The 25,184-nt window shown below is 48.2% G+C and overlaps 1 protein-coding gene across 2 annotated transcripts in view; it reads right to left on the minus strand.

Annotated features, from left to right (window-relative positions):
* Window positions 1-3,083: 3,083 nt before the first annotated feature.
* The window catches only part of jag2b (jagged canonical Notch ligand 2b), a 44,748-nt gene continuing 22,647 nt past the window's right edge, over window positions 3,084-25,184 (minus strand). Inside the window, exons 6-26 of one of the 2 annotated variants that reach the window (XM_064324370.1) lie at window positions 21,639-21,769; window positions 20,992-21,111; window positions 20,704-20,817; window positions 19,151-19,264; window positions 17,964-18,083; window positions 17,470-17,525; window positions 17,146-17,319; window positions 15,688-15,838; window positions 15,387-15,551; window positions 15,146-15,259; window positions 14,936-15,049; window positions 14,705-14,818; window positions 14,347-14,463; window positions 13,339-13,366; window positions 10,478-10,563; window positions 9,727-9,840; window positions 9,366-9,481; window positions 8,361-8,612; window positions 7,916-8,047; window positions 6,578-6,725; window positions 3,084-5,528 (exon numbers count right to left, since the gene is read on the minus strand). In XM_064324370.1, coding sequence (XP_064180440.1) covers window positions 5,053-5,528; window positions 6,578-6,725; window positions 7,916-8,047; window positions 8,361-8,612; window positions 9,366-9,481; window positions 9,727-9,840; window positions 10,478-10,563; window positions 13,339-13,366; window positions 14,347-14,463; window positions 14,705-14,818; window positions 14,936-15,049; window positions 15,146-15,259; window positions 15,387-15,551; window positions 15,688-15,838; window positions 17,146-17,319; window positions 17,470-17,525; window positions 17,964-18,083; window positions 19,151-19,264; window positions 20,704-20,817; window positions 20,992-21,111; window positions 21,639-21,769 — 2,956 coding nt within the window. In that variant the 3' untranslated portion in view covers window positions 3,084-5,052. The remainder of the gene's footprint in view (window positions 5,529-6,577; window positions 6,726-7,915; window positions 8,048-8,360; window positions 8,613-9,365; window positions 9,482-9,726; window positions 9,841-10,477; window positions 10,564-13,338; window positions 13,367-14,346; window positions 14,464-14,704; window positions 14,819-14,935; window positions 15,050-15,145; window positions 15,260-15,386; window positions 15,552-15,687; window positions 15,839-17,145; window positions 17,320-17,469; window positions 17,526-17,963; window positions 18,084-19,150; window positions 19,265-20,703; window positions 20,818-20,991; window positions 21,112-21,638; window positions 21,770-25,184) is intronic. The other variant, XM_064324377.1, reaches the window with a different exon arrangement.

Raw genomic sequence — 25,184 nt, forward strand, 5'->3', positions numbered from 1 at the left:
AGTGAATAAAAATGCATATGCAAGATGTAGAGACCTCCACACATAATGTCACTGAGAGTACTGTAAGTAATGAGTAGTGCACTTTTATAAGAACCTTGTTCTTCTGTACTCCTGTGCTGCTCCTTGCTGGAATGTTGAAGGCAGCAGGCTGAGCCCATTCATTATTTCGCTACTGCAGGACTCAGCCACGGGCTCATTCCACTACAACTGACTGCATCCTCTACAACTAAAGATGGCAAAGATAGCGAGCAGCTCGCCTGCAGAACTTCGGCAACCTCTCTCCTGGGCCGGACAGATCTTTTTTGTGTGTCATCGTGCTCCAGGCCAACAATCAACACAAAATTAATTTTTAAGTTTAGAAGTAAAGAAGGGCTACTCAAGTCTTCTCCAGACTTGTTTCATAATAATTTTGCAATGGCTGTATTCATAAACTTTTGAATCCCGACAGAAAAAAAGTTTACTTGTTTTATTTTTTAGTGTCTTGAATGATAAAAATATATATATATTTATATATATACATATATATTCAAAGATAATAATTTGTAGGTTTCATTATAATAGAATATGTGGTTCTTGAGATTAAGACAAGAGACTCATGTCCCCTACAGGGGACTACAATAAATTTCCTTGTCTCAGGAGGTTAAAGATCAAAAATCATCTTATTTTGTAATATAATGTGCTTCAGGCAGTGAATTTATCAAGACAATGATAAAGAGTCTGTGGCCTGTTTTTCACTAATTGAGCAATAAAAACCAAGTCTCTCCATCAAGATTTTATCAGATAAGGGCTGAATGGTTTACATAGAAACGTGCTGGTCGACATGTATTCAGAACAACATACTGATGCAAGCATAGCATAAATGAAGAACAAAAAGTGAAAAAAAAAACATGAAAAGAAACTGAAAAATGTAACTGCATTCTGTCATTCTGCTCTTTTCAAAGTCTAGAACGAGGACATAATTAACAGTATCAATGATTCTCATGCCAGCTTCTGTGCTTCTGTTTACAGACAATGTTTTGAAATGTTAATTATCTACATTGTGTTACGGTTTATCGCTTGCAGTGTTGTGAATTCCTTAAACGGAACAGACAATCAAAATGATTTTCAGACCTGCGGGGAAGACCGGTCTGAACACAAATGTGGCGAACAGATGCCGCGGTTCAGACTTGCGCGTTCGGAAAGCGGCGCCCCGGCGCTGCACGGCTTCGCACATTCCGCAGCGAAAGGAACACGGAGTGAGAAGATGCGTCTCTGCCGGTCTCCCGCTCCCACAACAAGTAGGAACGTGGCTTCTGTCAGCGAGCTGTAAACCACAAGTTTCTGTCTAGCAAGACATTAAACACACTAGCAGGCATTGGGCTGGGTCGGCGTTTCCACACTAATCAGGGTTTTAAAAAGTTGCTTCTTATCAGCAGCATTCATAAACCATCATGATGGCACACAGTTTTGGTTTTGTTTTGTTTCTACTATGCATGGGCTAATTTTTTTAAACAAGAAGCAATGAGTCCTACTAACAAGTTGGAAGAGCATTTTCAACAATATAATTACCTTTTTGCTACAGTAGATGTCCTGTTGGTTTACCAGTGACCATGCTTTCATAGGAAGACCAAAGAAAGAAACAAGTGTTTCACAATTCAATTCAGTTTCACCTGACATATTGCCAAATTAAATGTGAAGCCAATGCAATTAAAAGTACTACTGCAAGTCCTGCACTTAAAAATGTTTAAGCTGTGAACAGCTATTCAGACAGATTCTTCTTGAATGTTCTCATTTTCATGGTCTATGACTGTGTACTGAAATGACTCATTATTAACCACACTGCAATGCATTTAATCTTCCCCATTATACCTGGATGTGTGTGAATGACTCCCATCCAGCATTCTAGAAGCAACATACTTCAAAAGTATTATTATTATTATTATTATTATTATTATTATAAAAATGTTGAAGTATGTTCCCCCCCTACCCCCCACCCCCCGTCACCTCCAACAAAGTGACACAGCCACCAGTGGTTCCTATATCAAACAGACATTTTATATTATATGTTACTTTTACTCACTTATAACTACATAATAATAGTTTATGTGCAACACTGCCAAACAATTACACAAGATGAAACAGATATGCCCCAGCTACAGGGATTCCACAGGAGACGTTATAAACGTAAGATACAACAGACAGGAAATCTGTATTGGTCAGACGCTCTCGACCGTTGTTACTCCCAAGATACTCCTGGAATCTGGTGTTGGCTTTCAACCGCATGCCGTAGACAGAGCAGAGACAGAGCAGCTCAGGGTTCAGTGCTTCCCCCCATCTCTTATTGTACTGCATACAAGTAGGTCAGTGATAATGCACACTACAGCATACAGATGCTGCCGCAGAGACATCCGATATCCCAGATTTCAAATTCGCGTTCCTCTTTTCCGGGGTCCACTGTAACGGTTTTATGATCGTGCAAGATGACCGTTAACAGGAAAGAGGAACTGACAGGAAGGCTTGGCTTTTGGGGCATTTGTACATTGCATGCGTTCGAAAATGACCTGAATGGCTTGTTATAGGCGCAGGTTTTTAGGCTAGTGTTTATGACAGTCTAAAATGGGCAAATGTGCAAATCTTTTTAGCATATCAAAATTTTAACAAATTACGATTTTCTCACATGCGTGCGTGTGCGTGCTTGTGAGCATGTGCATGTGTGTGTGTATTTGAACTTGCCTGCATTCAGTACTGCAGCAATCATAAGTTTTTCATGGATTAGTTTATTATGGGAGCAGTTGTGGTTTTGAAGTGACCCCCCCTGACTTGAAAGTCAGTTCTCGCTCCATCGAAGGGCACGTCCATTAGCATCAGAGAACCCAGGGGATACGGGCCCTATACAGCGTAAAAACTCATAAATGTCCCATTACACATGAACAGCAGATGAAGCCAGGAGCTCTACCGGTAGCACACCCGTCAGCCCGCAAGAGGAGAGCAAGAGCCACAGCCTGGTCTGAATCTGAACTGATCTGACCCTCACAGCAGCAGTCTGGTCCCTTCCTCAGCCTCGGCTGCAGGTCTCTGTACAGCAAGACCAGAACATCGAAAAGTATTGAACAAACTCCAAACCAAATTTATTACAGCTATTTCAAAACTGACAGACACATTTGACATATTTTACTCTATTTGAAAATACAAAATGTCCTTTTTACTACAGGTTTGAAATAAAGAATGGCATGTTACTAAGGTGTTTGGAAGTCTGGTGTTGGAACATTTGCTTAAAATAAATAATTAGCTAAGCACACAATATGTAAAAGGCACAGGCCAGCCCAGAAAATGTATGCTAACTCTTGTACTATTCATGTCTTGTAATACTCAACACCAGTCCACAGAAGGCTTTCGAATGACATTGTTATAAAATGCTTTAATAAATAGTTTGATTTATTTCTAAGAACAAACAAAATTCCACTAAACGAACCAAATGACTTTGCAAAGCAACTTTTTGTACAAAATAATTACAATTTTTCTGCACATTCAAATTTCTCCCCGTTTTTTTCTTTTCTTTTCTTTTTCCCAAACAAATCTTTGTTTACCAGCTCTAATATGGGTAGTGTTTTTTTTTTTCATTCTTTGATTTTGCATTGTCTCAAATATTGAAACAAGACTCTTCTCCAAGAGTTGCAATATTAAACATTACAAAATAAAATCCACTACTGTTTGAGGTAATCCACTTTGTTTCAATCGTTGTATGTTTCCCAGTCCGCTGCTGTGCAGAAACAGCACTAACACAAAAGCTTGACAACAACAAAAAATTGTTCCCTTCATTAAGCCTAAATTCAAAGCAGAAATATGATGCACTAATACATAGTATCACAAAATTTGACATACTAGTATTCACAAAGTAAATTAAGTGGGGCAAGCGGCCACACCTAAGGCATTCGTTAGGAACTTCCACAAATGTCTTGAAAAACATAAGCCTCAGTTTAGGACAGGGGACCCCCCAACTGGAGAAGCAAACAAACATGTCGCCATACGTTACACAATCTCTTAGTGTTATTTTTCATTTAAAGTAAAGCAGACAAAAAAAAATGATGATCAATGATTATATTAATGCTCTTAAGGTAAAGTGGGATACTGTTTCTTAACTGTTAAAACCTGCCTTTGTCAACTGACATAAATAAAAGGAATGGCATTGTAAAAAAAAAAAAAAATAATATTAATAATAATAACAATAATAAAAAAGTGTGACTTGTCTTAAGTTACTAACTTCAAATATACACAGCGATTCCTTTAATATGTACATATATACAATGTTTCTTTTCTCTCTCTTTTTTTTGATCAAATACCTTTATGGTTATACGAAAAAGAATTCTGAAAGGACATCTTTCCCTTTGTTTGACTGCTAATTATAGGGTCTGACGGTGAAAAACAAAGGGCTCCAAAGGCACTTGCTACCAACACAAATACTGAAATCCTTGTACAGGCTTAGAGAAGACGACAAAGAAAAAAAAGGCCACTTCAGTCACACAGGTCGTCCCGCTTTGGAGCTGTGCGCTTGGTAAGGCAGATACGGGCCAGAGAAGACCGACAGTAGTACGATGCGTGATGTAAGTAAAGAGCTGCCATTCAACGGTTCCTCACAGTCCTCACAGGATTCCGCACGTCGCTCGGAAACCCATTCCACACAATACGCTTGGAGAGGGCCCTCCCGTTAAAAAAAACATGAATTACCTGTAAACAAAAAAACATCTTTGTACAAATATCTTTTTTTTTTACGGCTTTTTTTTTTTCCTTTTTAAAAATTTTTAACAGTACGTCGCAAAATCAGGCCTCAAACTCCCTGGTAAAAAGAAATGCCGTTTTTTTGTTTTTGTTTTTTGCAATAGCCGAACATAGAAAATAATGCTAATATCAAAAAGAGAATCTTCTCTGCTTTGTCGCAGAGCCTCAAATAATTTACAGACAGAAAAAATAAAAATAATAAAAATAACTTTTTTTTAACTCTTTGTCTGAAATAGCGCGGAGAGATGGAGGCTTTCATTCTTTGTTTGAATCCCCCCTCGTCCCTCGTTCGCTCGTTCATACGTAGTGGTCTTTGATTTCCTGGCTGACGTTGGCAGCGTTGACGTTTTTACAGCGGTTGTCCTTGGGACTGTTGGTGGTCCGGTGGGGTCGCTTGACGGGGGAGCTGCGCGTCGTGCAGATGACTTCTTTGGCCTGCACCGCAGTCTTTGAGTACTTGTGGGAGGGGCACTTGTCGACCTCCATGCCCTCCTCCAGCTCCAGCTCCTCCTCGTCCTCCTCTTCCTCCCCCCCGTCGCAAGTCCTGTCGGAGGAGGACATGAGCTTCTTGCATTCGTACTGAATGTCCCTGTTGTCCTTGTGCTGCTGGCGGCCGGGCTTCAGCGGTTCCCACTGGTTGTTGACGCTCTCCTCCACCGGCGCCCGGCTTCTTTCCCGCTCTTTTCTCCGCTTGCGGGTCCACCAGATGCAGATGATGATGCAGAAGATCCACAGCAGGCTAAAGACCACGCACAGCACAGGTACCAGGTAATCTGTGCAAGAGAGAGAGAGGGGACAAAAGAGTCTATCAGACTAAAACTCCATCACCAGCACAAGACCTAGGGCTTACTGTTCATTCGTTCTACGTGTAATCGCAGTTCATAAGAAGACCACAGTCAAAAGTAAACAGCATGTCCACAGAGCACATACCTGCACCTGGCATCGAGAGCTGTTGTTTTATTAAGAGATGGTATGTCAAAACTTCATTGTTTATTCTATGAATCATATTAAATACTGTTTTGTTGAAGCTATTATAGCCAAGGCAAACACATTTACATCACGTCTGCTTTAGAATAACGTTGCCATATTTCACAGGAAATAACAGTTCCAACTAGTCCTAAAAATGTTAACCCTAAATAAAGGTGAGATCAAACATTTAACATACTGTGCTATATAATAAATCTATACAATTTTAGAATTCTGTCCTCTATTTGGTTCCTCAGTGAATATTTTTCATGTCCCTGTACCTAATGCTCTTACATGTGGTGCAGGTGCACTTGGTTAATTGGAAACTCAACTTTCACAACACAACATCAGGGGCTTATATGTGTAAAGTGTATGTACCGAAGCAGTATGATTAATTAAACCTCACTCTCCAATATCCAGAGCCAACTCCTTATTCTATACCCCTGGGGTCACCACAAACATTCACACTTTCTATTTAGTCATTAAAGGGCATACTGTTCCTGTCACACTTTTAAACTGAAAGAAACAACAGCAGAAGCTGTTGAGATGAGGAATGACACCAATGTATCTAGGGAAATCAAGGACTGGTAGGTTGCAGGTTTTCATCTACGTAATCAAAAATGAGTTCTCTTCTGCACCCCCCTCCACAAAAGCAAACACACACACACACACACAATTCTTATACAGATATCACAGCAGCTGAGTTTGGCTCATTTCAGGTGAACAGTGTGGTGAGTCAGCACAGCGTTTGCTCTTAAAACGGGTCTTTAAAATGACCTGATCTGTCATTAGGCCTCTCAGCCAGGAGGCCCCAAGGCGGAGGCTGGCCCCCGGGCTCATTTAGGCCCTCACTTACCCACTGATTTCGGCATGACCTGCGTCTCCACCTTGACCTCGATGACGGCCAGCATGACGGTGCTGTTGTGGCTCTTGTACAGCGTGTTGATGATGGTGCTGGCAGCTTCCTGGATCAGGCTGTTATCCTGCTCATTCTGCTCGAAGGACTGGAAGGGAGAGACAAAAAGGGGGGAAAGCCAGCGGGGTGTCAGTCGAGCCTATCAGCGCTCAAGCACGCCAGCGCAGCGAGGCTCTACGAGGGCTTCGCCAGTGACCTCACTGCTGGGCTTCAGAGGCCCTTGAACGAGCAACGATGCGACGCGTCGCTTTTTGCCGCAACCTCTCGAATTCAGTTAGCGATATAAAGAAGCCGCGTCTGACTCGCGCAGCCCGAAGGCAGCTATTTCAGAGCTGGCTGTTTCGTGAGTCACCTCCATCTTCGCTCACACGCCATGGTGGATCTGGCTCCACAAGGCATGTCGAAACAAGGGCCTGGAAAGCAGAGCCTCGCTTGCTTGAGATCTTCCTATTGCACGCGTCTCACGACACCCACCCACCCCCCCCCCGCATAAGGTAAGAGCCTACCCCATACTGTAGGTTCACTCGGCCGTTCTAAGTAAACCAAGCTTAAAATGCATCGTTGTGAGATGTGATCTCGACTAATGACTAAATAATGGCTGAGGTAGGTTCCAGCATCATGGGCAAATGTTACCGTTCAGTCTTGAGCATACTGCAGGTTAGTCAAGTGAGCCTCATTAAACCCGAAACCATTCAGCTAAAGGACAGTAATTGGTACCACTCCTCTCCGGCGAATCACAAAACATACAGAGTCATGGGGAAATCAAATTTCCATCCATTAAAGGATTTATGCACTCTAGCTGCTAATGTCCCCTGTGTTTCAGTTTCCAAGCAGAGAGCTTGGGTGGCCAAACTAAACTTGTCAGAGCAAAGACTTTCATATGTGCGCAAGGCAGAGATGCACAAGGTATTCAAAAAGAAACTAAATGTCAAACAGATGTGGTGAAAATGTTAAATAAATAAATAAATAAAGATGAAGGCTCAGGATAGTTTATTACCTGAACTCACAATCAGAGATCTAAGCATTTTACTTAAAGGTTTCTAAAATACCACACATTGCCCCTGGAACATGCAGAAGCAGACGGATCCATCAGTCAGATGGGACATTTAGAATGAAAAAAAGGCCCCAATTGTATTTCTGATCTTTAATACCCACTGATGATGATGAACAAAGTGGATTATTTAATACTGTGAAAGTCTTCAGGTGCAATAGAAAAGAGGGTAGACAGCAGCATGACCCAGACTGTGCTTTATTGAGCAGCCAGTGCTGAATACTTACAATGGCCACCTCCACTGCATCTGGGTTGGAGTAGGAGAGGTCACAGAGCAGCAGCAGGGAGCGGTCCTTGGCCAGGGTTCGAGTGGCGGGCAGGTACCTCAGCTCCGTGCAGATGTTCTCCACCGTTGTTCCCTGTGGTCGGCACACACAGACAGAAGTGCAAGCGTGAGCCTGCAGAATCCGAAGGCTTTGCAGCACGACGTGCTGGTTTGCAGCAGGCATCACCGCTAAAGGCACGCCAGCACATGGCTTTGATTCTGTTGCCCAACATAACGAAAACCTGGCCTCATAAACACTGAATAGACTTCAGAAGTATTCAGCGGTGGGACGTATTCCCAGAGCAAGGCAGTTCGGTACATTTCAAAAATGCAAGAAGATTTATATTGACGTGAGTTACGGTGGAACGGATCTGAAACACGGAGAGCGTGCACGTTTGGGCTCTCACCAGTGGAACCTTGTTTCGGTTGAAGATGAGCGTGATCCTGGCGCAGCTGTTGTCCAGGTACCTGGTGTTCGGCTCGCACTTGGTGTTGATGGGGGGCGGCGGGTCGGCCGAAGAGCAGATGCCCCACTGGTGGCACGGGGGTGAGAAGCAGGTCAGGAAGTTGTGCTCCTGGCACTCTTGGCCTGCGGGACACTGGTGGCGCTCTTGCCCCGACGTCCTCTGCAGAAGGCATGGTCGACGGCCACACATGACCTGCAGGCATACAGTAATGGGGTCAGAGCCATTTATACACACTCAGTCACTGGCGTACAAAGACAAGCTAAGCTTACTGACTGATGGACTAGTTTATGGTGCCTAACAATAAATAGGAACAGATTAAATGTACAGAGGCACTAACCTCCAGACATATCTATGTGGAATGGGGAAACTAGAAACGCATGAGCCTGGAGGCACCAAAATCACAGAGCCAACAGAGGCAGCTCAGGACAGCTCATTCTGACGTCACTGACCAATGATAAACAGCACACCTCATATGGGCAGCTTTTTAAAAACTAAAGATACACATTGTCACTTAATGTTGTAATTAGTGTTTCTGTCATGCTATTACTAATAATCTGTAAGTAGTATTAAAATGCATGTTAAAATATGTATACACACACGAACGCACACACACACACATGCTCGTCATAACTTGACTTTCATTTTCCGGATTGTTTAACAACTATTAAACCAGCTTCTATAATGACACAAGTCAAACAATATCCAATGCTGAGTAACCAAACAAGATCAAAGGAGTTGGCCAAAGGAGTGCAAATTTGAAAAACTGAATCATCGCTGGAATTTGTCCGCAATTTCAGTTTATAGTGAAGCTCTACAAAAGTGACAGGAGAATTTCTGGAGGTCTACACCAAGGCTGCTGTGTGTTGGAAGCTGCAGGCCTACCTTGCTGCACTGCATGTTTCCGCTCACGCACTGGCAGCTGTGTGTTGGGTGGAGCAAGCCTACCTTGCTGCACTGCACGTTTCCGTTCACGCACTGGCAGCTGTTGCACTCCTCCTCCCAGCGGCTGCCGTGTGGAAACTGCAGCCCGGCGTAGCGACACGTCTTCCCAACGCCTATAACTGCACGACAAAACCAGACAGTGAGCAGCGTGCTCCAGAGGGACCAGGTCGGCTACAGAGGAACTGAACTAAACACAGGCACAGAGCCACAGAGACAATCTAAAATCAGCTGGCCAATCAGGGCATCTGCTTTGGAGAACTAGAGCATATGCACGTTCAGAGCTATTTCCAAGGTCTTATTCAATACAGTGACCCCCCCTCCCTCCCCCACAGCTAGCACTGCCAGTGCATAAAGTGGCACTCACACTCTTGGCAGCGAGGCCCGGCCCGGCCCACAGGACAAACACAGCGGAAGCCGTTAATCTGGTCTATGCAGGTGGAGCCGTAGGCACAAGGGGACGACTGGCATTCATCAATGTCTGGTTTATGGAGAGAAGAGACTGGCGGTTAACAAACAAAACGCACGCTTCACAAAGCGCACTCTCACACTGAACCCTGCCGCGGCCCTGTAGCAACTTTAACCGTCACCGGCCCGCTAATAGGCTGGGCATGCGTAACGATCGCTTCTGGAGACTAAAGATTGATCAGTAAGGTAAAGACGCACATTTGATGTTTAAACCAGAGAGAAATGCAGCAGAAAATGTAGCCCATTGTTTATGGTGTGCGCACAAGGATCAGGTGACATTAAGGGACCCCTCACGTTTATATCCAGAGTGGTTCAAAAAAGGAAACTAAGCAAAAATGTAAATCTCCTCTGTTTTTGTGAGCACTTCCCCTCTCAGAAGTGCGTGTCAAAGACAGAAAGAATGAAACAGAAAAAGACTGAAGTGAACAAAGCACCCCCCTCTCCTCTAAGAAGAGACAGGATTCTTGGGGGTCAATGAATAATTCAACTGGTACGTTTGGGGTTACAGCTGACCTCCGCTCATTGGACAGGTCAAAAGGTCAGGGGATGCCATCTAATCTGGGCTCTGGTAACAAGCCACCCCCACCCCAGCCCGAAAGGTCATATACCCCCCCCCCCCATCTCCGCCCCACCCCCCACCCTGTGCTTACTGATTCGGCAGTCTGGTCCAGCGAAACCGGGGGCACACTCGCATCGGAACCAGTTGACTCCATCCACACAGATGCCACCGTTGTAGCTGCACAGGTAACAGAGACGGGAGACCAGTTACAGCCAAACACCACACAGCTCGATCTGCGCTTGTCATGCCATCACATACGAAGCGAGGAGAGGGATCACAAAGGCTTATTCCACTTATCAATATCCACCCTTCATATGCAAATACCCCCCGTCCCCATGCTGGGGTGCCCTCCTCCCCCCACCACCGCCCCATGCTCTCAGGGTCAATCAGGAAGAATAGGAGAAGGGGTGCTTCACCCCCAACCACCCCCCCCCCCCCCCCCCGGCTCCACAGCCACCCACCCACCAACGCTAATCCCTCTGCCAATCATTGAAGGAATCTCTTTAAGGGATGTGGCTCACACACACCCTAACCCTAGCTATAACCCTAACGCTAACCCTAGCCGTAACCCTAACCCTAACTGTAACATTAGCTGTAACCCTAATCATAACCCTAGCTGCAACCCTAACCCTAACCCTAGATGTAACCCTAACCCTAACCAGAGCTGTAACCCTAACCCTAAACCTAGCTGTAATCTTAACCCTAACCCTAGCCGTAACCTTAACCCTAACCCGAGCTGTAACCCTAAGTCGAAATCTAACCCTAGCTGTAACCCTAAACCTAACCCTAGCTGTAAATCTAACCCTAACCCTAGCCCTAGCTGTAACCCTAACCCTAAACCTAGATGATACCCTAACCCTAACCCTAGTTGTAACCCTAACCCTAACCCTAGCTGTAACCCTAACCCTAACCCTAGCTGAACCTAACCCTAACCCTAGATGTAACCCTAAGCCTAGCTGTTACCCTTACCCTAACCCTAGTTGTAACCCTAACCCTAACCATAGCTGTAACCCTAACCCTAACCCAAGCTGTAACCCTAACCCTAACCATAGGTGTAAACCTAACCCTAACCCTAACTGTAAACCTAACCCTAGCTGTAACCCTAACCCTAACCCTAGATGTAACCCTAACCCTAACCCTAGCTGTAACCCTAACCCTAACCCTAGATGTAACCCTAACCCTAGCTGTAACCCTAACCCTAACCCTAGCTGTAAACCTAACCCTAACCCTAGATGTAACCCTAACCCTAGCTGTAACCCTAACCCTAGATGTAACCCTAAGCCTAGCTGTTACCCTTACCCAAACCCTAGTTGTAACCCTAACCCTAACCATAGCTGTAACCCTAACACTAACCCTAACCCAAGCTGTAACCCTAACCCTAACCATAGGTGTAAACCTAACCCTAACCCTAACTGTAAACCTAACCCTAGCTGTAACCCTAACCCTAACCCTAGATGTAACCCTAACCTTAACCCTAGCTGTAACCGTAACCCTAACCCTAGCTGAAAACCTAACCCTAACCCTAGATGTAACCCTAACCCTAACCATAGGTGTAACCCTAACCCTAACTGTAACTCTAACCCTAGCTGTAACCCTAACCCTAACCCTAGCTGTAAACCTAACCCTAACCCTAGATGTAACCCTAACCCTAACCCTAGATGTAAACCTAAGCCTAGCTGTTACCCTTACCCTAACCCTAGTTGTAACCCTAACTCTAACCCTAACCCAAGCTGTAACCCTAACCCTAACCATAGGTGTAAACCTAACCCTAACCCTAACTGTAACCCTAACCCAAGCTGTAACCCTAACCCTAACCCTAGCTGTAACCCTAAGTCTAACCCTAGCTGTAAACCTAACCCTAACCCTAGCTGTAACCCTAACCCTAGATGTAACCCTAACCCTAACCCTAGATGTAACCTTAACCCTAGCTGTTACCCTTACCCTAACCCTAGCTGTAACCCTAACTCTAACCCTAACCGAAGCTGTAACCCTAACCCTAACCCTAAACCTAGCTGTAACCCTAACCCTAAGCCTAACCCTAACTGTAACCCTAACCCTAGCTGTTACCCTTACCCTAACCCTAGTTGTAACCCTAACTGTAAACCTAACCCTAACTGTAAACCTAACCCTAACACGAGCTGTAACCCTAACCCTAACCCTAGCTGTCACCCTAACCCTAACCCTAGCTGTCACCCTAACCCTAACCCTAACCGTAGCTGTAACCCTAACTCTAGCTGTCTGGCCCAGCGAAACCGGGGGTACACTCGCATCGGAACCAGTTGACTCCATCCACACAGATGCCACGGTTGCAGCTGCACAGGTAACAGAGACGGGAGACCAGTTACAGCCAAACACCACACAGCTCGATCTGCGCTTGTCATGCCATCACATACGAAGCGAGGAGAGGGATCAAAAAGGCTTATTCCACTCATCAATATCCACCCTTCATATGCAAATATCCCCCATCCCCATGCTGGGGTGCCCTCCTCCCCCCACCATTGCCCCATGCTCTCAGGGTCAACCAGGAAGAATAGGAGAAGGGGTGCTTCACCCCCCCCCCCCCCTCCACAACCACCCACCCCCCAACGCTAATCCCTCTGCCACTCATTGAAGGGTAGTGGCTCTTTGTCAAGTCGGCCTCTGATTAATAGGATCCTAGGTCGCCAAGCTGTCACATTTCAAGATGATTTAGGGACATCTTCCCTGTTTTTTTTTTGTTTTTTTTTGTTTTTTTAGTTTTCACAATCCCTACACTAGCTCTGGGAATGATGCCCAGTAAAGTGGATGCCTTTGGACTATTCAGGTCTGGTATTGTTCAGACGAGGGAGGAGGAACAGAACGGAGGCAGAACAACAAAACCGCCACCAGCGCAGGCAGGCAGGCCTACACAAAGGCAGGATTTCCACCCGTGCGCTAGAGGACATAAAGACTTGTTTAACTGAACTTACTTACCAGGGGTGAGGGTTGCAGTCATTAGTGTCTGCGGAGGTGGGAAAGAAAAATGAGACACATGTCAGACAGCGCTGGAACATTCCTCCGTGCATTTTGATTAACTGCTCAACTTTCATTAATTCACACGGATTTAAAAAGTTTGATCAAGCGCCTTTCCTTGAACAGAACAGAAGCGAGAGTAGCGTCATAATTTTCAGAGACCCATGGCTGAGTAGATTTTCAATGCCCTTAGGGTTCACTTTAACATTCTTTCCTTTCAAAAGGTGTATTTGAAAGGGTTCAAATGCTTTACATAATGGACTATCTGCAGACACTGACATAACATTGCGTATTAAACAGTATCCTGTGGCCTCTAGTCACCGATGGATCATTATCGCTGTCAATCTGATCCCAGATGCTTTCTGTTGGCTCTGATCATCTTCCTCTGCCTAACTTTATCAAAAGCTTATTAGATCTGTCAGTGTACTGGGAGAGGGGTGCGGCTGCATCATCAGAAGCAGTTCTGCAAATAAGACGGGTCCCTGGAAAACCATGCGTCACGCAGTCCCCGAGCCCTGTACTGATGCCGAACACGCATTTTAGATACAATCAGACAAAAAGAAGCTGTCTTATCTTCCACTGAGAAGAGACAGAAGCAGAGAAAGACAGAGAGAGAAAAAGAGAGAGGGAGGGCGAGAGAGAGAGACAGAGAGAGAGAAAGAGGGAGGGAGAGAGAGAGAAAGGCAGAGAAAGAGGAGTCATTCGCAAGCTAAACTTTCAGTCTCTAACAAGTCAGGTCCTGAATTCATGGGCTCTACCTCACTAAATAGTTTTATTGCTTTCTGCTGCTGCGACATACGCTCTATTGCATAGGCCGGGAGGAAGGAGAAACACCCATTTTAGAAAACACTTTGATCAAAAGGGAAAGCAGGAGTGAAGTGGGAGTGTCTCTCCGTGCCCATGAGCTATGAGCGCGGAGCAGGCAGGCTCTTGCAGAGGCCTGACAGGCAGCGGGGGCTCGGGCCTTACTCTGTGTGCACGTGGGCCCCTCCCAGCCATCCTTGCAGATGCAGGTGAACGCGTTGCCCCCTCCTACACAGGTCCCGCCATTTTCGCAGGGGCCCGACGCGCACGTGCTGTTCTTCGCTGAAAAGGAGAGGGGGGAAAGGAGTTACAGCTGGTTTTTAGCACGTACACTTACAGCCCCTAGCCATAGCAGTGCATTAGAGGGAAGTCAAGGGATACATCAGGGTATTACTGAAGAACACGGCTGGGCAATATTCACTTTAAAGACCAGGGATAGTCATTTAGCATGGAGAATATAATTGGTAAGGCATTAGAATACAAGTACAGCCTCAAAAGAAAAAGATATGATAAGAGCTTTTACCTGTGTTGCAAGTGCTGCCACCCCATCCTGGGGGGCAGGCACAGCGGAAGGCATCTCCGTGGTCATAGCAGGTCCCCCCATTACTGCAGGTGCTGGCGTCACACTGGCTTTCACCTGAGGAGACACAGGAAACATTAGCCACACAGACACACATGCCTAAACAAACACAGGTAACAGCCCCAAAGGCTAGCGCCACACAGTACCAACGGCCGCACTGCAGCCATGACTCACGCGAATGGCAGGTCTTCCCCTTCCAGTTGTCCAGGCACTCGCAGTAGAAGTCGTTGACCAGGTCCACACAGCGGCCGTTGTTCTTGCACGGGTTGCGGCCGCATTCGTTCACGTCTGCGACGGAGAAGAACAGCGCGAGTGAAGAAGTGAAAGAGGGGCGAGAGGCGGGACTAGCTTAGATTCGGGTTCGAGAATGGACGGCAGACTCACTGAGGTCACAGAGGGCGCCCTCCCACCCATCAGGACAGAAGCACATGAAGGAGTTGACCCCGTCGATGCAGGTGCCCCCGTTCTTGCAGGGGCTGGAGACGCAGTCGTTGATATCTGAAAAAGGGGGGGAGAGAGAGAGCCTGAGTAAACGCGACTCTGATGATGATGATAATGATGATGAGATGATGACAGACGTGACAGGCTTCGCTCTTCGCCTGCTCAGTGAGAGCCGAGGACGTACTCTCGTGGCAGTAGATCCCGGTGAAGCCCTGCTCGCAGGAGCAGGTGAAGTTTCCGGCAGGCAGGCTGATGCAGCGCCCGTGGGGGCCGCACACGTTGGACGAGATGTGCCGCACGCCCTCCTCCGTGGCGTTGGTCGCCACGGCGATGGTGCAGCTGTCAATCACTGCGAAACAAAGCGAAGCAACAATGAGGCGAGGCCCCTCAGAAACGGAGCCTCTCGGCAGGGGGGGGCGTAATCAAGCGAACAGAGGAGAGCTCTAACATGAGTGACAGGGAAATGGGCCAATGATAATGCGCACCTTCACAGGGGGTGGTCTTGCAGTGGTCCTTGAGGTCAGAGCAGGTCTTGCCCTCGTAGTCCTCAGGACAGGCACAGTAGTAGTCGTCCATGAGGCTGTGGCACTGAGCCTTATTCTGGCAGGGGTTGGGGCTGCAGGGATTAGACTTCACCTGCAGAGAGGGAGAGAACGCATTGGAGGGGGGGCTGGGACCTCAGTCTGGGACCTGGAGCTCAAATCCTGATTAAACAAGCAGATAAGTTCAGCAGGAAGCTCTGTAGCTTCTACTCATAAGCGCATTAAAAGAAAGCTACCTGCATCACATCTTACACCTAAACTCCTTAGCTTCTCTAAAAACCAAGCCTAATAGTGCTGAGGAGATGAGCAGGCCCAGGAAGAGAGGGGGAGCAGGGAAGGAGGGATACAGTCCAGCTGCTTATCACAAAGCCCGCGCAAGGCACACGGTCTGAATACGTTGCTTTTTCAGGAGGGTCCTCTTTTTAAACGACGTCCCCTTTAACCAAGTACAAGAGAAGGGCTCTGCAGCTACGAACACCCATTTGCTCATATTTCTCCATCTGTGCAGCTTTTATGAAGCTCATTAAGAGGAAAAATTTCTAACTTAAACAAGGCCCTTCCAACACATAAACCACCAATGTGCATATTACCATTTAAGGCAATACCAGCTCTGTCGGCAATCTGTCACTCTCAGAGAGCTGATGGGTTCGACCTATGTGTCTCACACTCTGGGTTTTTTTTTTTAAACCGTCAGTTACCGTACCTGTACCTCTGTTTAACACAAAGAATGTGATGCAGGCCTCTCTTTCTGTCTCTGTATGTCTGATTCTAATTCAGACTGAAGCTCCCTGTCTCTTAGCTGTCCCCATTCCAGACTCCCAATGGGGAAAGCGAGCACTGCGTCCGGTGGCTCCAGGGAAGGCCCCGCCGCGAAAGTCACATTTACGTCCGCCAGACGCAGGGGCAGAAAAACAACCGGCGGTCAGTCTTTCACCTCCAGGTCAGAAATGCTAGCGCGGCTCCCACTGGAACGCGCACTGACTCTACTGGGCGTGCTCTCTTTTTTTGGGCATCGAATGGGAAGCAGGCCAGACTGTCCCAAATAAGAGTTACTTCATCCACTACAGCCTTATTTTTAGCTGGAGTAGCGCGCCAAAGCGCCTGGACCTCGATCAGTACTTTCCACACATCTGAGCCTTTTTATAAACACACAGCTGTTGTTACAAGGAGGACTGCAGCCTGATATTCACCCCTGATATTCAGAAACGCACCTCCGATAAGCATGCGAGCCGGAGGCGGCCAAACCTGGATCCCAACCGTGTTTACCCACAGTGCGGTCCTTTAGGAGTCCGGGTCGAGCGCTTAGAGAAAACCTGCTTGTCTGACACGGGGCACTGCACCCCCCCCAGAGACAGGCCTCACCCGCCCCGCCCGCCCCGCCCCGCCCGAACCCGTACTCACCTCGCACGTGGCACCGGAGAAGCCCTCCAGACACTCGCAGACGAAGCTGCCCACCACGTTGTGGCACTGCCCGCCGTTGCGGCACGGGCTGCTGGCGCAGGAGTCAGACTGGATCTCGCAGTGTATGCCCACAAAGCCCTGCGGGCACACGCAGCGGTAGCCCCTGTGCGCCTCCTGTTCGGACAGACGCAAAACGGACGTTACCCCAGGAGCTACCCCAGCCCGGGCCCATGACAAGGCTCCGGCTCTGGAAGGATTTTTTTTCCTCCAGCGGGCCGTGCGTACGATTCGGAAGTGCCCCCCGGAAAGCCGCCCCACACCCACCTTGTCCGGCTTGCATGCCGCTCCGTTCAGGCACTGTCCGTGGCAGGCGTTTATTTCTGTGGTCGGGGTAAGAGGATAGCTTTTTCATGACAGGTCAATTACGCACACACGTCTACGAGTCACACGAGGCATGCAGTCAGACATGCACTAACAGAACATACTACATGCACGCTCAGAAGGAAAACACCCATTTAGTTGCGAGAACTCCGGACAAACGGTGCTGTTAATCGCATGCACTAAAGCTGCCTGGTTATACAATTGCACAATTCCCCTGAAAGACTGAAACGTGATTTTTCTGTAAAGCGAAAACCCACTTGCTAAGCAGTGCATTTTAACAAATGCTGTTGCCTTGTCAGACATAGGAATTGATGTACAATTCAGCCACATAAGAATTTGGCATCTATCGAAAGCAAGCTTCAGCTAGAACAGAGGGAGAAGGCTCTGCCCAAAGATTTGAGCAAGAAGATAGTGGCACGATAACAACTGATACTGACTGATGTCACAGTTTTGTCCAGCCCATCCTTGTAAGCAGTCACAATGATATCCACCAATTAAGTTTTTGCAAGAGTAAGCATTATGGCAAGGGTTCGGAGTGAGAGTGCACTCATTAGCATCTGTAAAGTAGAGAGACACAGGGAGAGAGACAGAGAGGGAGAGAGAGGCTTGAGTACCAGCGTCCCCAGCCACCACCACCAGGCAGCACCACAGCGAGGGTCAACAGAGCACCGCTGAACACTGACACTGAACACCGACACCATGTCTCTCCTGCATCACTGCTGTTCCAAGAGCAGGCCCGTCAACTTTCGATGAACCCATTCAAAGAAGCTCCAGCAGGGCGATACACCTTTCCCCCCTAAGCCCCCCCACCCCACCCCACCCCTCCTTTCACCAACCTACCCGCCCCCTCCTGAATGAATTATTCTCTCAAATCTCATTAGAGTCTCAGGCATACCAGCAGCTGGGAAACAGGAGCTCATTTTCTATAGAAAAACAGAGAAGGGGGCGGCGAGCCCTCCAAGCCCATCAAAGACCTCACGCTTATTAGGGCTTAAAATATTCAGGAGGGTGCATCAATGTGCAAATCATTTCCCTGAGGCGCACCTGTCCTCTCTATGAAACCGGACGCTGGTGTTCAGGTAGTGCCTAATGGCTGTAAGGGGAGACGGGCCCAGAGCTCGGCCCGTAAGCCGAGCCCCGGTCTTGAATCTATCCCTGAGCTTGTTTACAGGTTATAAAGCGTTTCCTCTCCAGCTCCGCTTCCTCCGCAAATTGTGCCCTGGGGTAGGACCCGAGTGAAAATGCCTTCCCCCTCCTCCGCCCCACCTCTCCCCGGTCCGTACCCAAAGATAACCCCCTGTCGTTTTAAATTTAGTCCCAAGGCCAGCAGTTGCCAGGCCGTGCATTATTTATAGCTTTACTCAAGTCGCCGGTATCGGGTTGCAGATAATATCCAGCTTTCTCCATGCAGCCCGTTCAAATTAGAACTCTGTGGCAATATGGGCTTAATATGGTGAGGGGGGAGGGGGGGGTGCACACCAAAAAGCGAGCCGGTCCATTGGCTGGCATATGATTAAGGAACACATTAAATAAAACATGCAATCAACACTCTAGTCTGACATTAGAACACGAGCCATTTCACAACCCTGTGTGTCCAAGCAGGAGGGCTCCTCCCTGGTCTTACCTAATTGGCAGGTCTTCCCAGCCCACTGAGGGGGGCAGAGGCACTCAAAACTGTTCTCGCCGTCTATGCAGGTCCCGCCCTTGTCGCAGGGGTTAGAGGCACACTCGTCCGTGTCTGAAATACACACCAAAACACTGTCACTGCCCTGCACGCGCACACATATATACAGTACATATATACACAGTCATGTGCCTTGACAACTGAGGACATGCCTCTCCTCAAATATAAAATGTCATCAGAGGCACGTGAAGCTCCATTTAATAGAACTGGAGTGATAAAACTGGAGCGATTCCAGGCGATAAAATCTAAATGGAAATGGGAGTGGAATATTCAAGCGTTTGACACCGTTTTTAATGCACATTCACACATTCACATTTTACATTCAGAATGCTAAAATAGGTGCTATTATGCCACACAAAGGCTGCCCAGACCCTGTGTGTGTGTGTGTCTGCGTGTGTGTGTCTGCGTGTGTGTACGTGTGAGTGTGTGTGTGTGTGTAAGTGTGTGTGTGTGTGTATGTGTGTGAGCTGCTTCTCCCAGCGCCCTAGAGGTAGCCGAGGCACGGCTTATCTAATACTTTTAAAACAAAGCTACTTCATTTAATGCTACTTCAAGAAAGAGCATCCCCTGCTATTATACTAACCCAGTGGCAGTGCTCCAGATAAGAGACTTACACTTTTGTGAGACCGTGTTTCTGACTTCACACTGTAACACGATTATCCCTTTGCATAATCCAGGTCCAGCAGATTAACAGTGATTAAACCTCAGTCCTTACACTTCTGGTGAAGGCACAAAGACACTGCGTTCTGGGGAAGAGCTCCCGGTCAGAGGAGGGGAGGGGAAGCGTCAGATAAACAGGAGTTTGGTTCGGCAGCTGGCCACGCCCACCCTGCCAGTGCACATTGTGTTGTAATGGAGCGCTGGGAAAAGGGGGGGAGGCAGCACCCTTGTGGATTGGTGGGGTGGGGTGGGGTGGGGTTGGGTGGGGTGGGGGGGGGGGGGGGGGATTGTTGTGGGATAGCGGGGAATTCCACCAGAAGATCCTGTGTTGCCATGACGATGCTGCCTCGGCCCCAGATGTGCCGTGGTGCTCTCAGAGCTGGGGGGGGGGGGGGGGGGGGCAGACGGGGGCAAGGGGTTTATAAAAACAAAAAAAAAAAAAAAGAAAAAGAAAAAACCCAGCAAGCGTCCCAGAATGAGATGGAGCACCAGTGACCGGGCCGTGGCGTTTATAAAGCCAAACACAGGTTGGTTCAAAGTCAGCAAAGATTATGCAAATCCCCTCATCTGCATGATCAGTATCATTTCCCTTTAATCCCGGCCCCTTCCACTGAATTCTGCTGAGGGACCCCGCTGTGTGGAGGGCCTGCCAGCATTAGAGCGATGCGCCCAGCATGCAGGCCCTCCTGCGGGGCCCGCGGTGAATGGGTACATCTGGTTCGACACGACTGGGGGAGGGGAGCGCGGCTTTGATGTGCGGGGTTCGTCGGAGAGCCAGCCGAGCGGCGCTCCCGGGGAACAACAAAAGAGGAGGGCAGGGAGGGGGAACTCACCTTTGGCACAAGTGGCTCCCCCCCAGCCCGGCGGACACTGACACTCGAACCCAGACGGTATTTCGTGGCAGGTGCCCCCGTTGGCACAGGGGTTGGACACGCAGGCGTGCTCCGCTAAAAAAGAAAAGCACAAAACGACGGGGCGTGCGTTAGCGACAGAAGCGCCGCGGCCCGCGCAGACGGCCGAGAGAGGAGCCCCCCTGGATGGGGAACGGAAGGCCTGGGGGAGCTAACCGAGGCCCCCCGGCACCGAGGGAGGCTTTCTGGGTGCCGACGGCAGGCTCTCACCGATCTCACAGTTCTTGCCCGAGTACCCGTCGGGACAGGCGCAGTGGTACTCGTCCGGCTCCGTGTTCATGCAGGTCCCTCCGTTCACGCAGGGGTGATGGGTCCCACAGTAGTTCAGATCTAAACACACACACACACACACACACACACACACACACACAAAATCTGCCGTGAGCGGGGCCCTAGTCCACTGTTCTCATCCCTGACCCCACCCCCACCCTACCCCAGAGCAGGCATGTAGCTAATCCCCCTTCCCACCCAGCCAGAACAGCAGCCCATAAATCATCACAAAGGCCTCTGTGGTCAACTGCCCGCCCCACGCATTCCCACTGCGACTTTTTGAGCGGGGCTCAGCACAAACAGTAAATAAATAAACACAGAGGAAGCCAAAGGATTTAGCCTCCACGGGATTTAGTCCGCACTAGCTCTCCATGATGAAGGGCTCCCCGCAGATCAGGTTACTGAGTTCCACTCCAGGTGCTGCTTCATTCACCCATTACGGCCGCCGATTACAAGTGCAGCAGTGGACGTGCACTACAGCACCTGAACTAACTCCTAGACTCCATTTCATGTGTCCCGCTTAAGACGTTTAAACTACAGTTCCCATGCTCCATTGCATCGCGCCTGTCGGCGTCAAACCGTCTCACCTTTATCGCACAGCAGGCCTCCCCAGTTCTTCTCGCAGCTGCACTGCCACGGCTTGGAGCAGGTCCCGTGAATGCAGCCCGGGTAAGGGATGCACTCGTCGCAGAACGGGCCCTGCCAGCCGTAGTTACACCTGGGAGACGCAGGGAGCAGAGAGATCAGGACGGGGTCCCGCAGCAGGGCCAAAGCGCCGCCCTGCGGCCGTGCACCTGGGCCGAAGCGCCGGGAGGGCGCCGCCGATGGTTATCTACCGAACGTCAAATAAAAGACCGTCTTGACCGCGCCCAGCACCGACTCCCGGATCCTAATCTTAGAAGAAAGGGACATTCCCAGGCGGCAAAGGTTAAGCCTGTTTCCATGTCGCGTGGCCGGGGGAGAGGTGACTGAGCACGGGCCGGTGAAGGGTTAGCTAATCAGTTGGTTTACGGCAGCACTCTGTTATTCCAAGGCCAGCGGTACGGCCGGCCCCAGCTGTCTTGTCAATTCTCTACGCACTATTTTAAGCCACTTTTTCTCCGCGTCGGGCCCAGCCGAGCTCCAGCTGCCGGTCGAAAACGCGAGGTCTCCCAAACCCTGCACAGAGGCCACGCTGCATTTGCTACAATCTGGTCAAGTGATGTCCCAACCCGAGACAGTATAAAATAAGATTAAGAGGAATTAGGTGCTCTCAACTTTCATGAGCACTTCAAAGGAATGTTCTGTTCTGGTGTGTGACTAATGGGACGAGGGGGTGTGTGTGTGCGTGGGGAGGTGGAAGGGGTGGGGGGGTGGGGGGGGGCGGAGCAGGAGTGCTTATTGGTGAAGTGCACCAACAGCGGGAAGGAGCTGAACATGGTTTGTGAGGGAGCACAGACAAAGACATGCTCAGAATGGGATATGCAACACATCTATCACAGTCACCCAAGGACCCATCAGCAGTTCCCCCTTAAAACAACTGTGTGTCTCCAAAATAGCCCCCTGAAACCAAGTGCCTCAGATATTTACCAAGCTTATTTTTTTTCAGTCGACAAAAAGAGAGTGTATATATTTACACCAAAAAACACAGCTCACCCGTAGTTGCTTGGAAACAACTTGCTGGTATCACATGAAAGTGAGTGAATGCCCATTGTGAACTTGAGATGCGGTTGCAATTTTGGGCTTAATCGGTCGCCAGGTTTTACTCTTGGAAAAGGATGTTATGTTCCAAGCTGACAAATAACTCATTCAACACAAGATCATGTGTTGAGGCACATTACATTCCTCTGGCATTTCCATCAAGAAGCCAATTAATTTTTTATTTTTTTAATCCTGAGTTTGCATGTACTTTTGCACAAGGCACACACACACAAAATCCCCATGGCGATACCTCCCAGTGTTTAATGACTTGGTTTGCAGTCAAAATGGTAAAACACAACCTGGCAAAGGAATTATAAGAGCTGATTGGCTGAAGAGGCATTTCATCTAAACCACCTCTTTATGGGTCTCGGATGGATGGAGAACTCGTCACTCGCTCTGCAGACTCATAGGTGTACAGCTTGTTTACCTTCTAAGGAGGTGGCTATGTGGGATTCGTGCTACCATGTTTTGGTGGAAAGGAAGCAAGTCACTCCTTCCTCTTAGGCCTTGTCACTTCCTCCATTAACAGGTACTAAACATAACCACATCTCCACTTCCTGTTTGGGAAACTGATAAGGAGAACACTCCACTTTTGGAGGCGTCTTCCTGGGTGGAATTTACAGATCGTCAACCTTCTTATAACTGCTTTGCCAGATGCTCGTGTTCCTCTGAACATTCTGAGCCATAAATACAACATAATATAACAAATGATGCTCAGAAATTTCATTCAGAGGTTTTGACCCTAGTTTCGACAAGTATGTGAGACTGCAAAATCCATTTCCAAACTTAAAACATGAAACAGGGTGAGTAATGTATTTAAGGTCTTTTTAACAGAAGCTAACAGAAGTGCAACACATGAGTTGTGGGGTAGATTAACTGTACCCAAGCACATAATCACTCCACCACACTCCCGCCGTATCCAGAGAACGAGACAATTCCCAATTCCGGGATAGCGCATATCATCCCAACAGGTTACAGGAGCTAAGCTAAGCACGGCTCTAACTGTTAACCACCCAAATCCAGTCTTTCAGCTGGGGATTCCAAACTGATCAGAACGGGGAAACCGATGAGTGGAAATTATTTCCAACACGGAGACTGTAACTCTAATCACATACGTGACCATCTGCCGTGAGGGCGAAGAATTCTGAGCGCACGCGGAGGAGCGCGAGGGAGCATGGAAGATGATAGTGGATTAAAGGCTTAGTGCTGCCAGTGCTCCTTCGAGAATGTGGACTGAGGAATTCTCACCTAAGCAACCCTCCAACTGACAGGTAGATGACAAGGAAGCAGGGTTGCTTCACAACACTTCCTGTTGGAGAGGAAGTGGATCCTCCTACACTCGCGGCAGGGAAGCGTCAGCCAAAACAGGCCCAAGACAGGAAGATATAATGGGAGACGGTGGCGTAGGCAGAACAGGCCCAGCACATCGTTTAAGGAAAGGAAACACAGTCCGCATGAAAAACAGTCCTGTTTGCAGCCCTGGAACAGGAAGGGGAACAATAGCTCTTGGGACTGGGGATGCAGACTCCGTTCCACATAGGGTGGGGGAAGGCACTCCCCCCCTCTCCTTCACCCCTCAGCCAGTAAACAATCAACTTGTTACTTAATCATTTGCATAATAGGGCTTAAAATAACCTCAGATCTCTCGCTGCAAATGTAAGAATAATGATTGTTGAAGGGTGGATGTGTGATGGGTTAAAATATATAGGTCTGCTATGTTCAGATCTTTGCTTTAGTGAGACTGTTGGACCACCCACTCTTGCCACTCCCATTACAAATCTAACCCAAGGGTTCCATGTCCCAACAGTGTCAGATGCTCTAAAGCCAGTCCATAACTAAACCCACAAACTCCTCCTCTGTCTGCCCTCTTCTTAGTTTGTGACGCGGAAGCAGTCCAGGCTTTTCAGTCTTTTATGACACTGACGTATACACAAAGCAAGGACTCGTGCACCGTACACACACAAACAAATACACAAAAACAACACAAATAAACCCAGACAAAAACATGCCTGAATAGACACACAACCAAACACGCCCATCCGAACACTAAGCGGTACATGCATAAAGTCATACAAAACTTTCCCAGCACAAATGCAAAGTGGCAAAAGTGTGAAGTACCAGGCTAAAGGCAAAACAAAAAGCAGCACATGAGAGTGGTCGCTGGGGGTGAACTGTGGAAGAACAGAAAAACTCTGAAGCACTTATGAGAGCTGAAAGAGCACCTAGCTCAATGATTTACGCAGCATCAGTATGCGCAGAGAGGTCAAACACGCCGCCACGCCATCAAACTCGTCAAACGGGGAGACTAGTAATGTGCGGCTATTTTTGGAAGGGACTGAACGCAGCAGCCGTAGAACCCCTCATTCACCGACTGAACTGAATGAACAGCCACCACGGTACTGACAGCTACCGCTACCGGCCAGAGGAGGTGTTAGCATGCGAGGCAAAAAAAT

Source organism: Anguilla rostrata, chromosome 1 (genome assembly GCF_018555375.3).
Source record: "Anguilla rostrata isolate EN2019 chromosome 1, ASM1855537v3, whole genome shotgun sequence".
Lineage (NCBI taxonomy): Eukaryota > Metazoa > Chordata > Actinopteri > Anguilliformes > Anguillidae > Anguilla > Anguilla rostrata.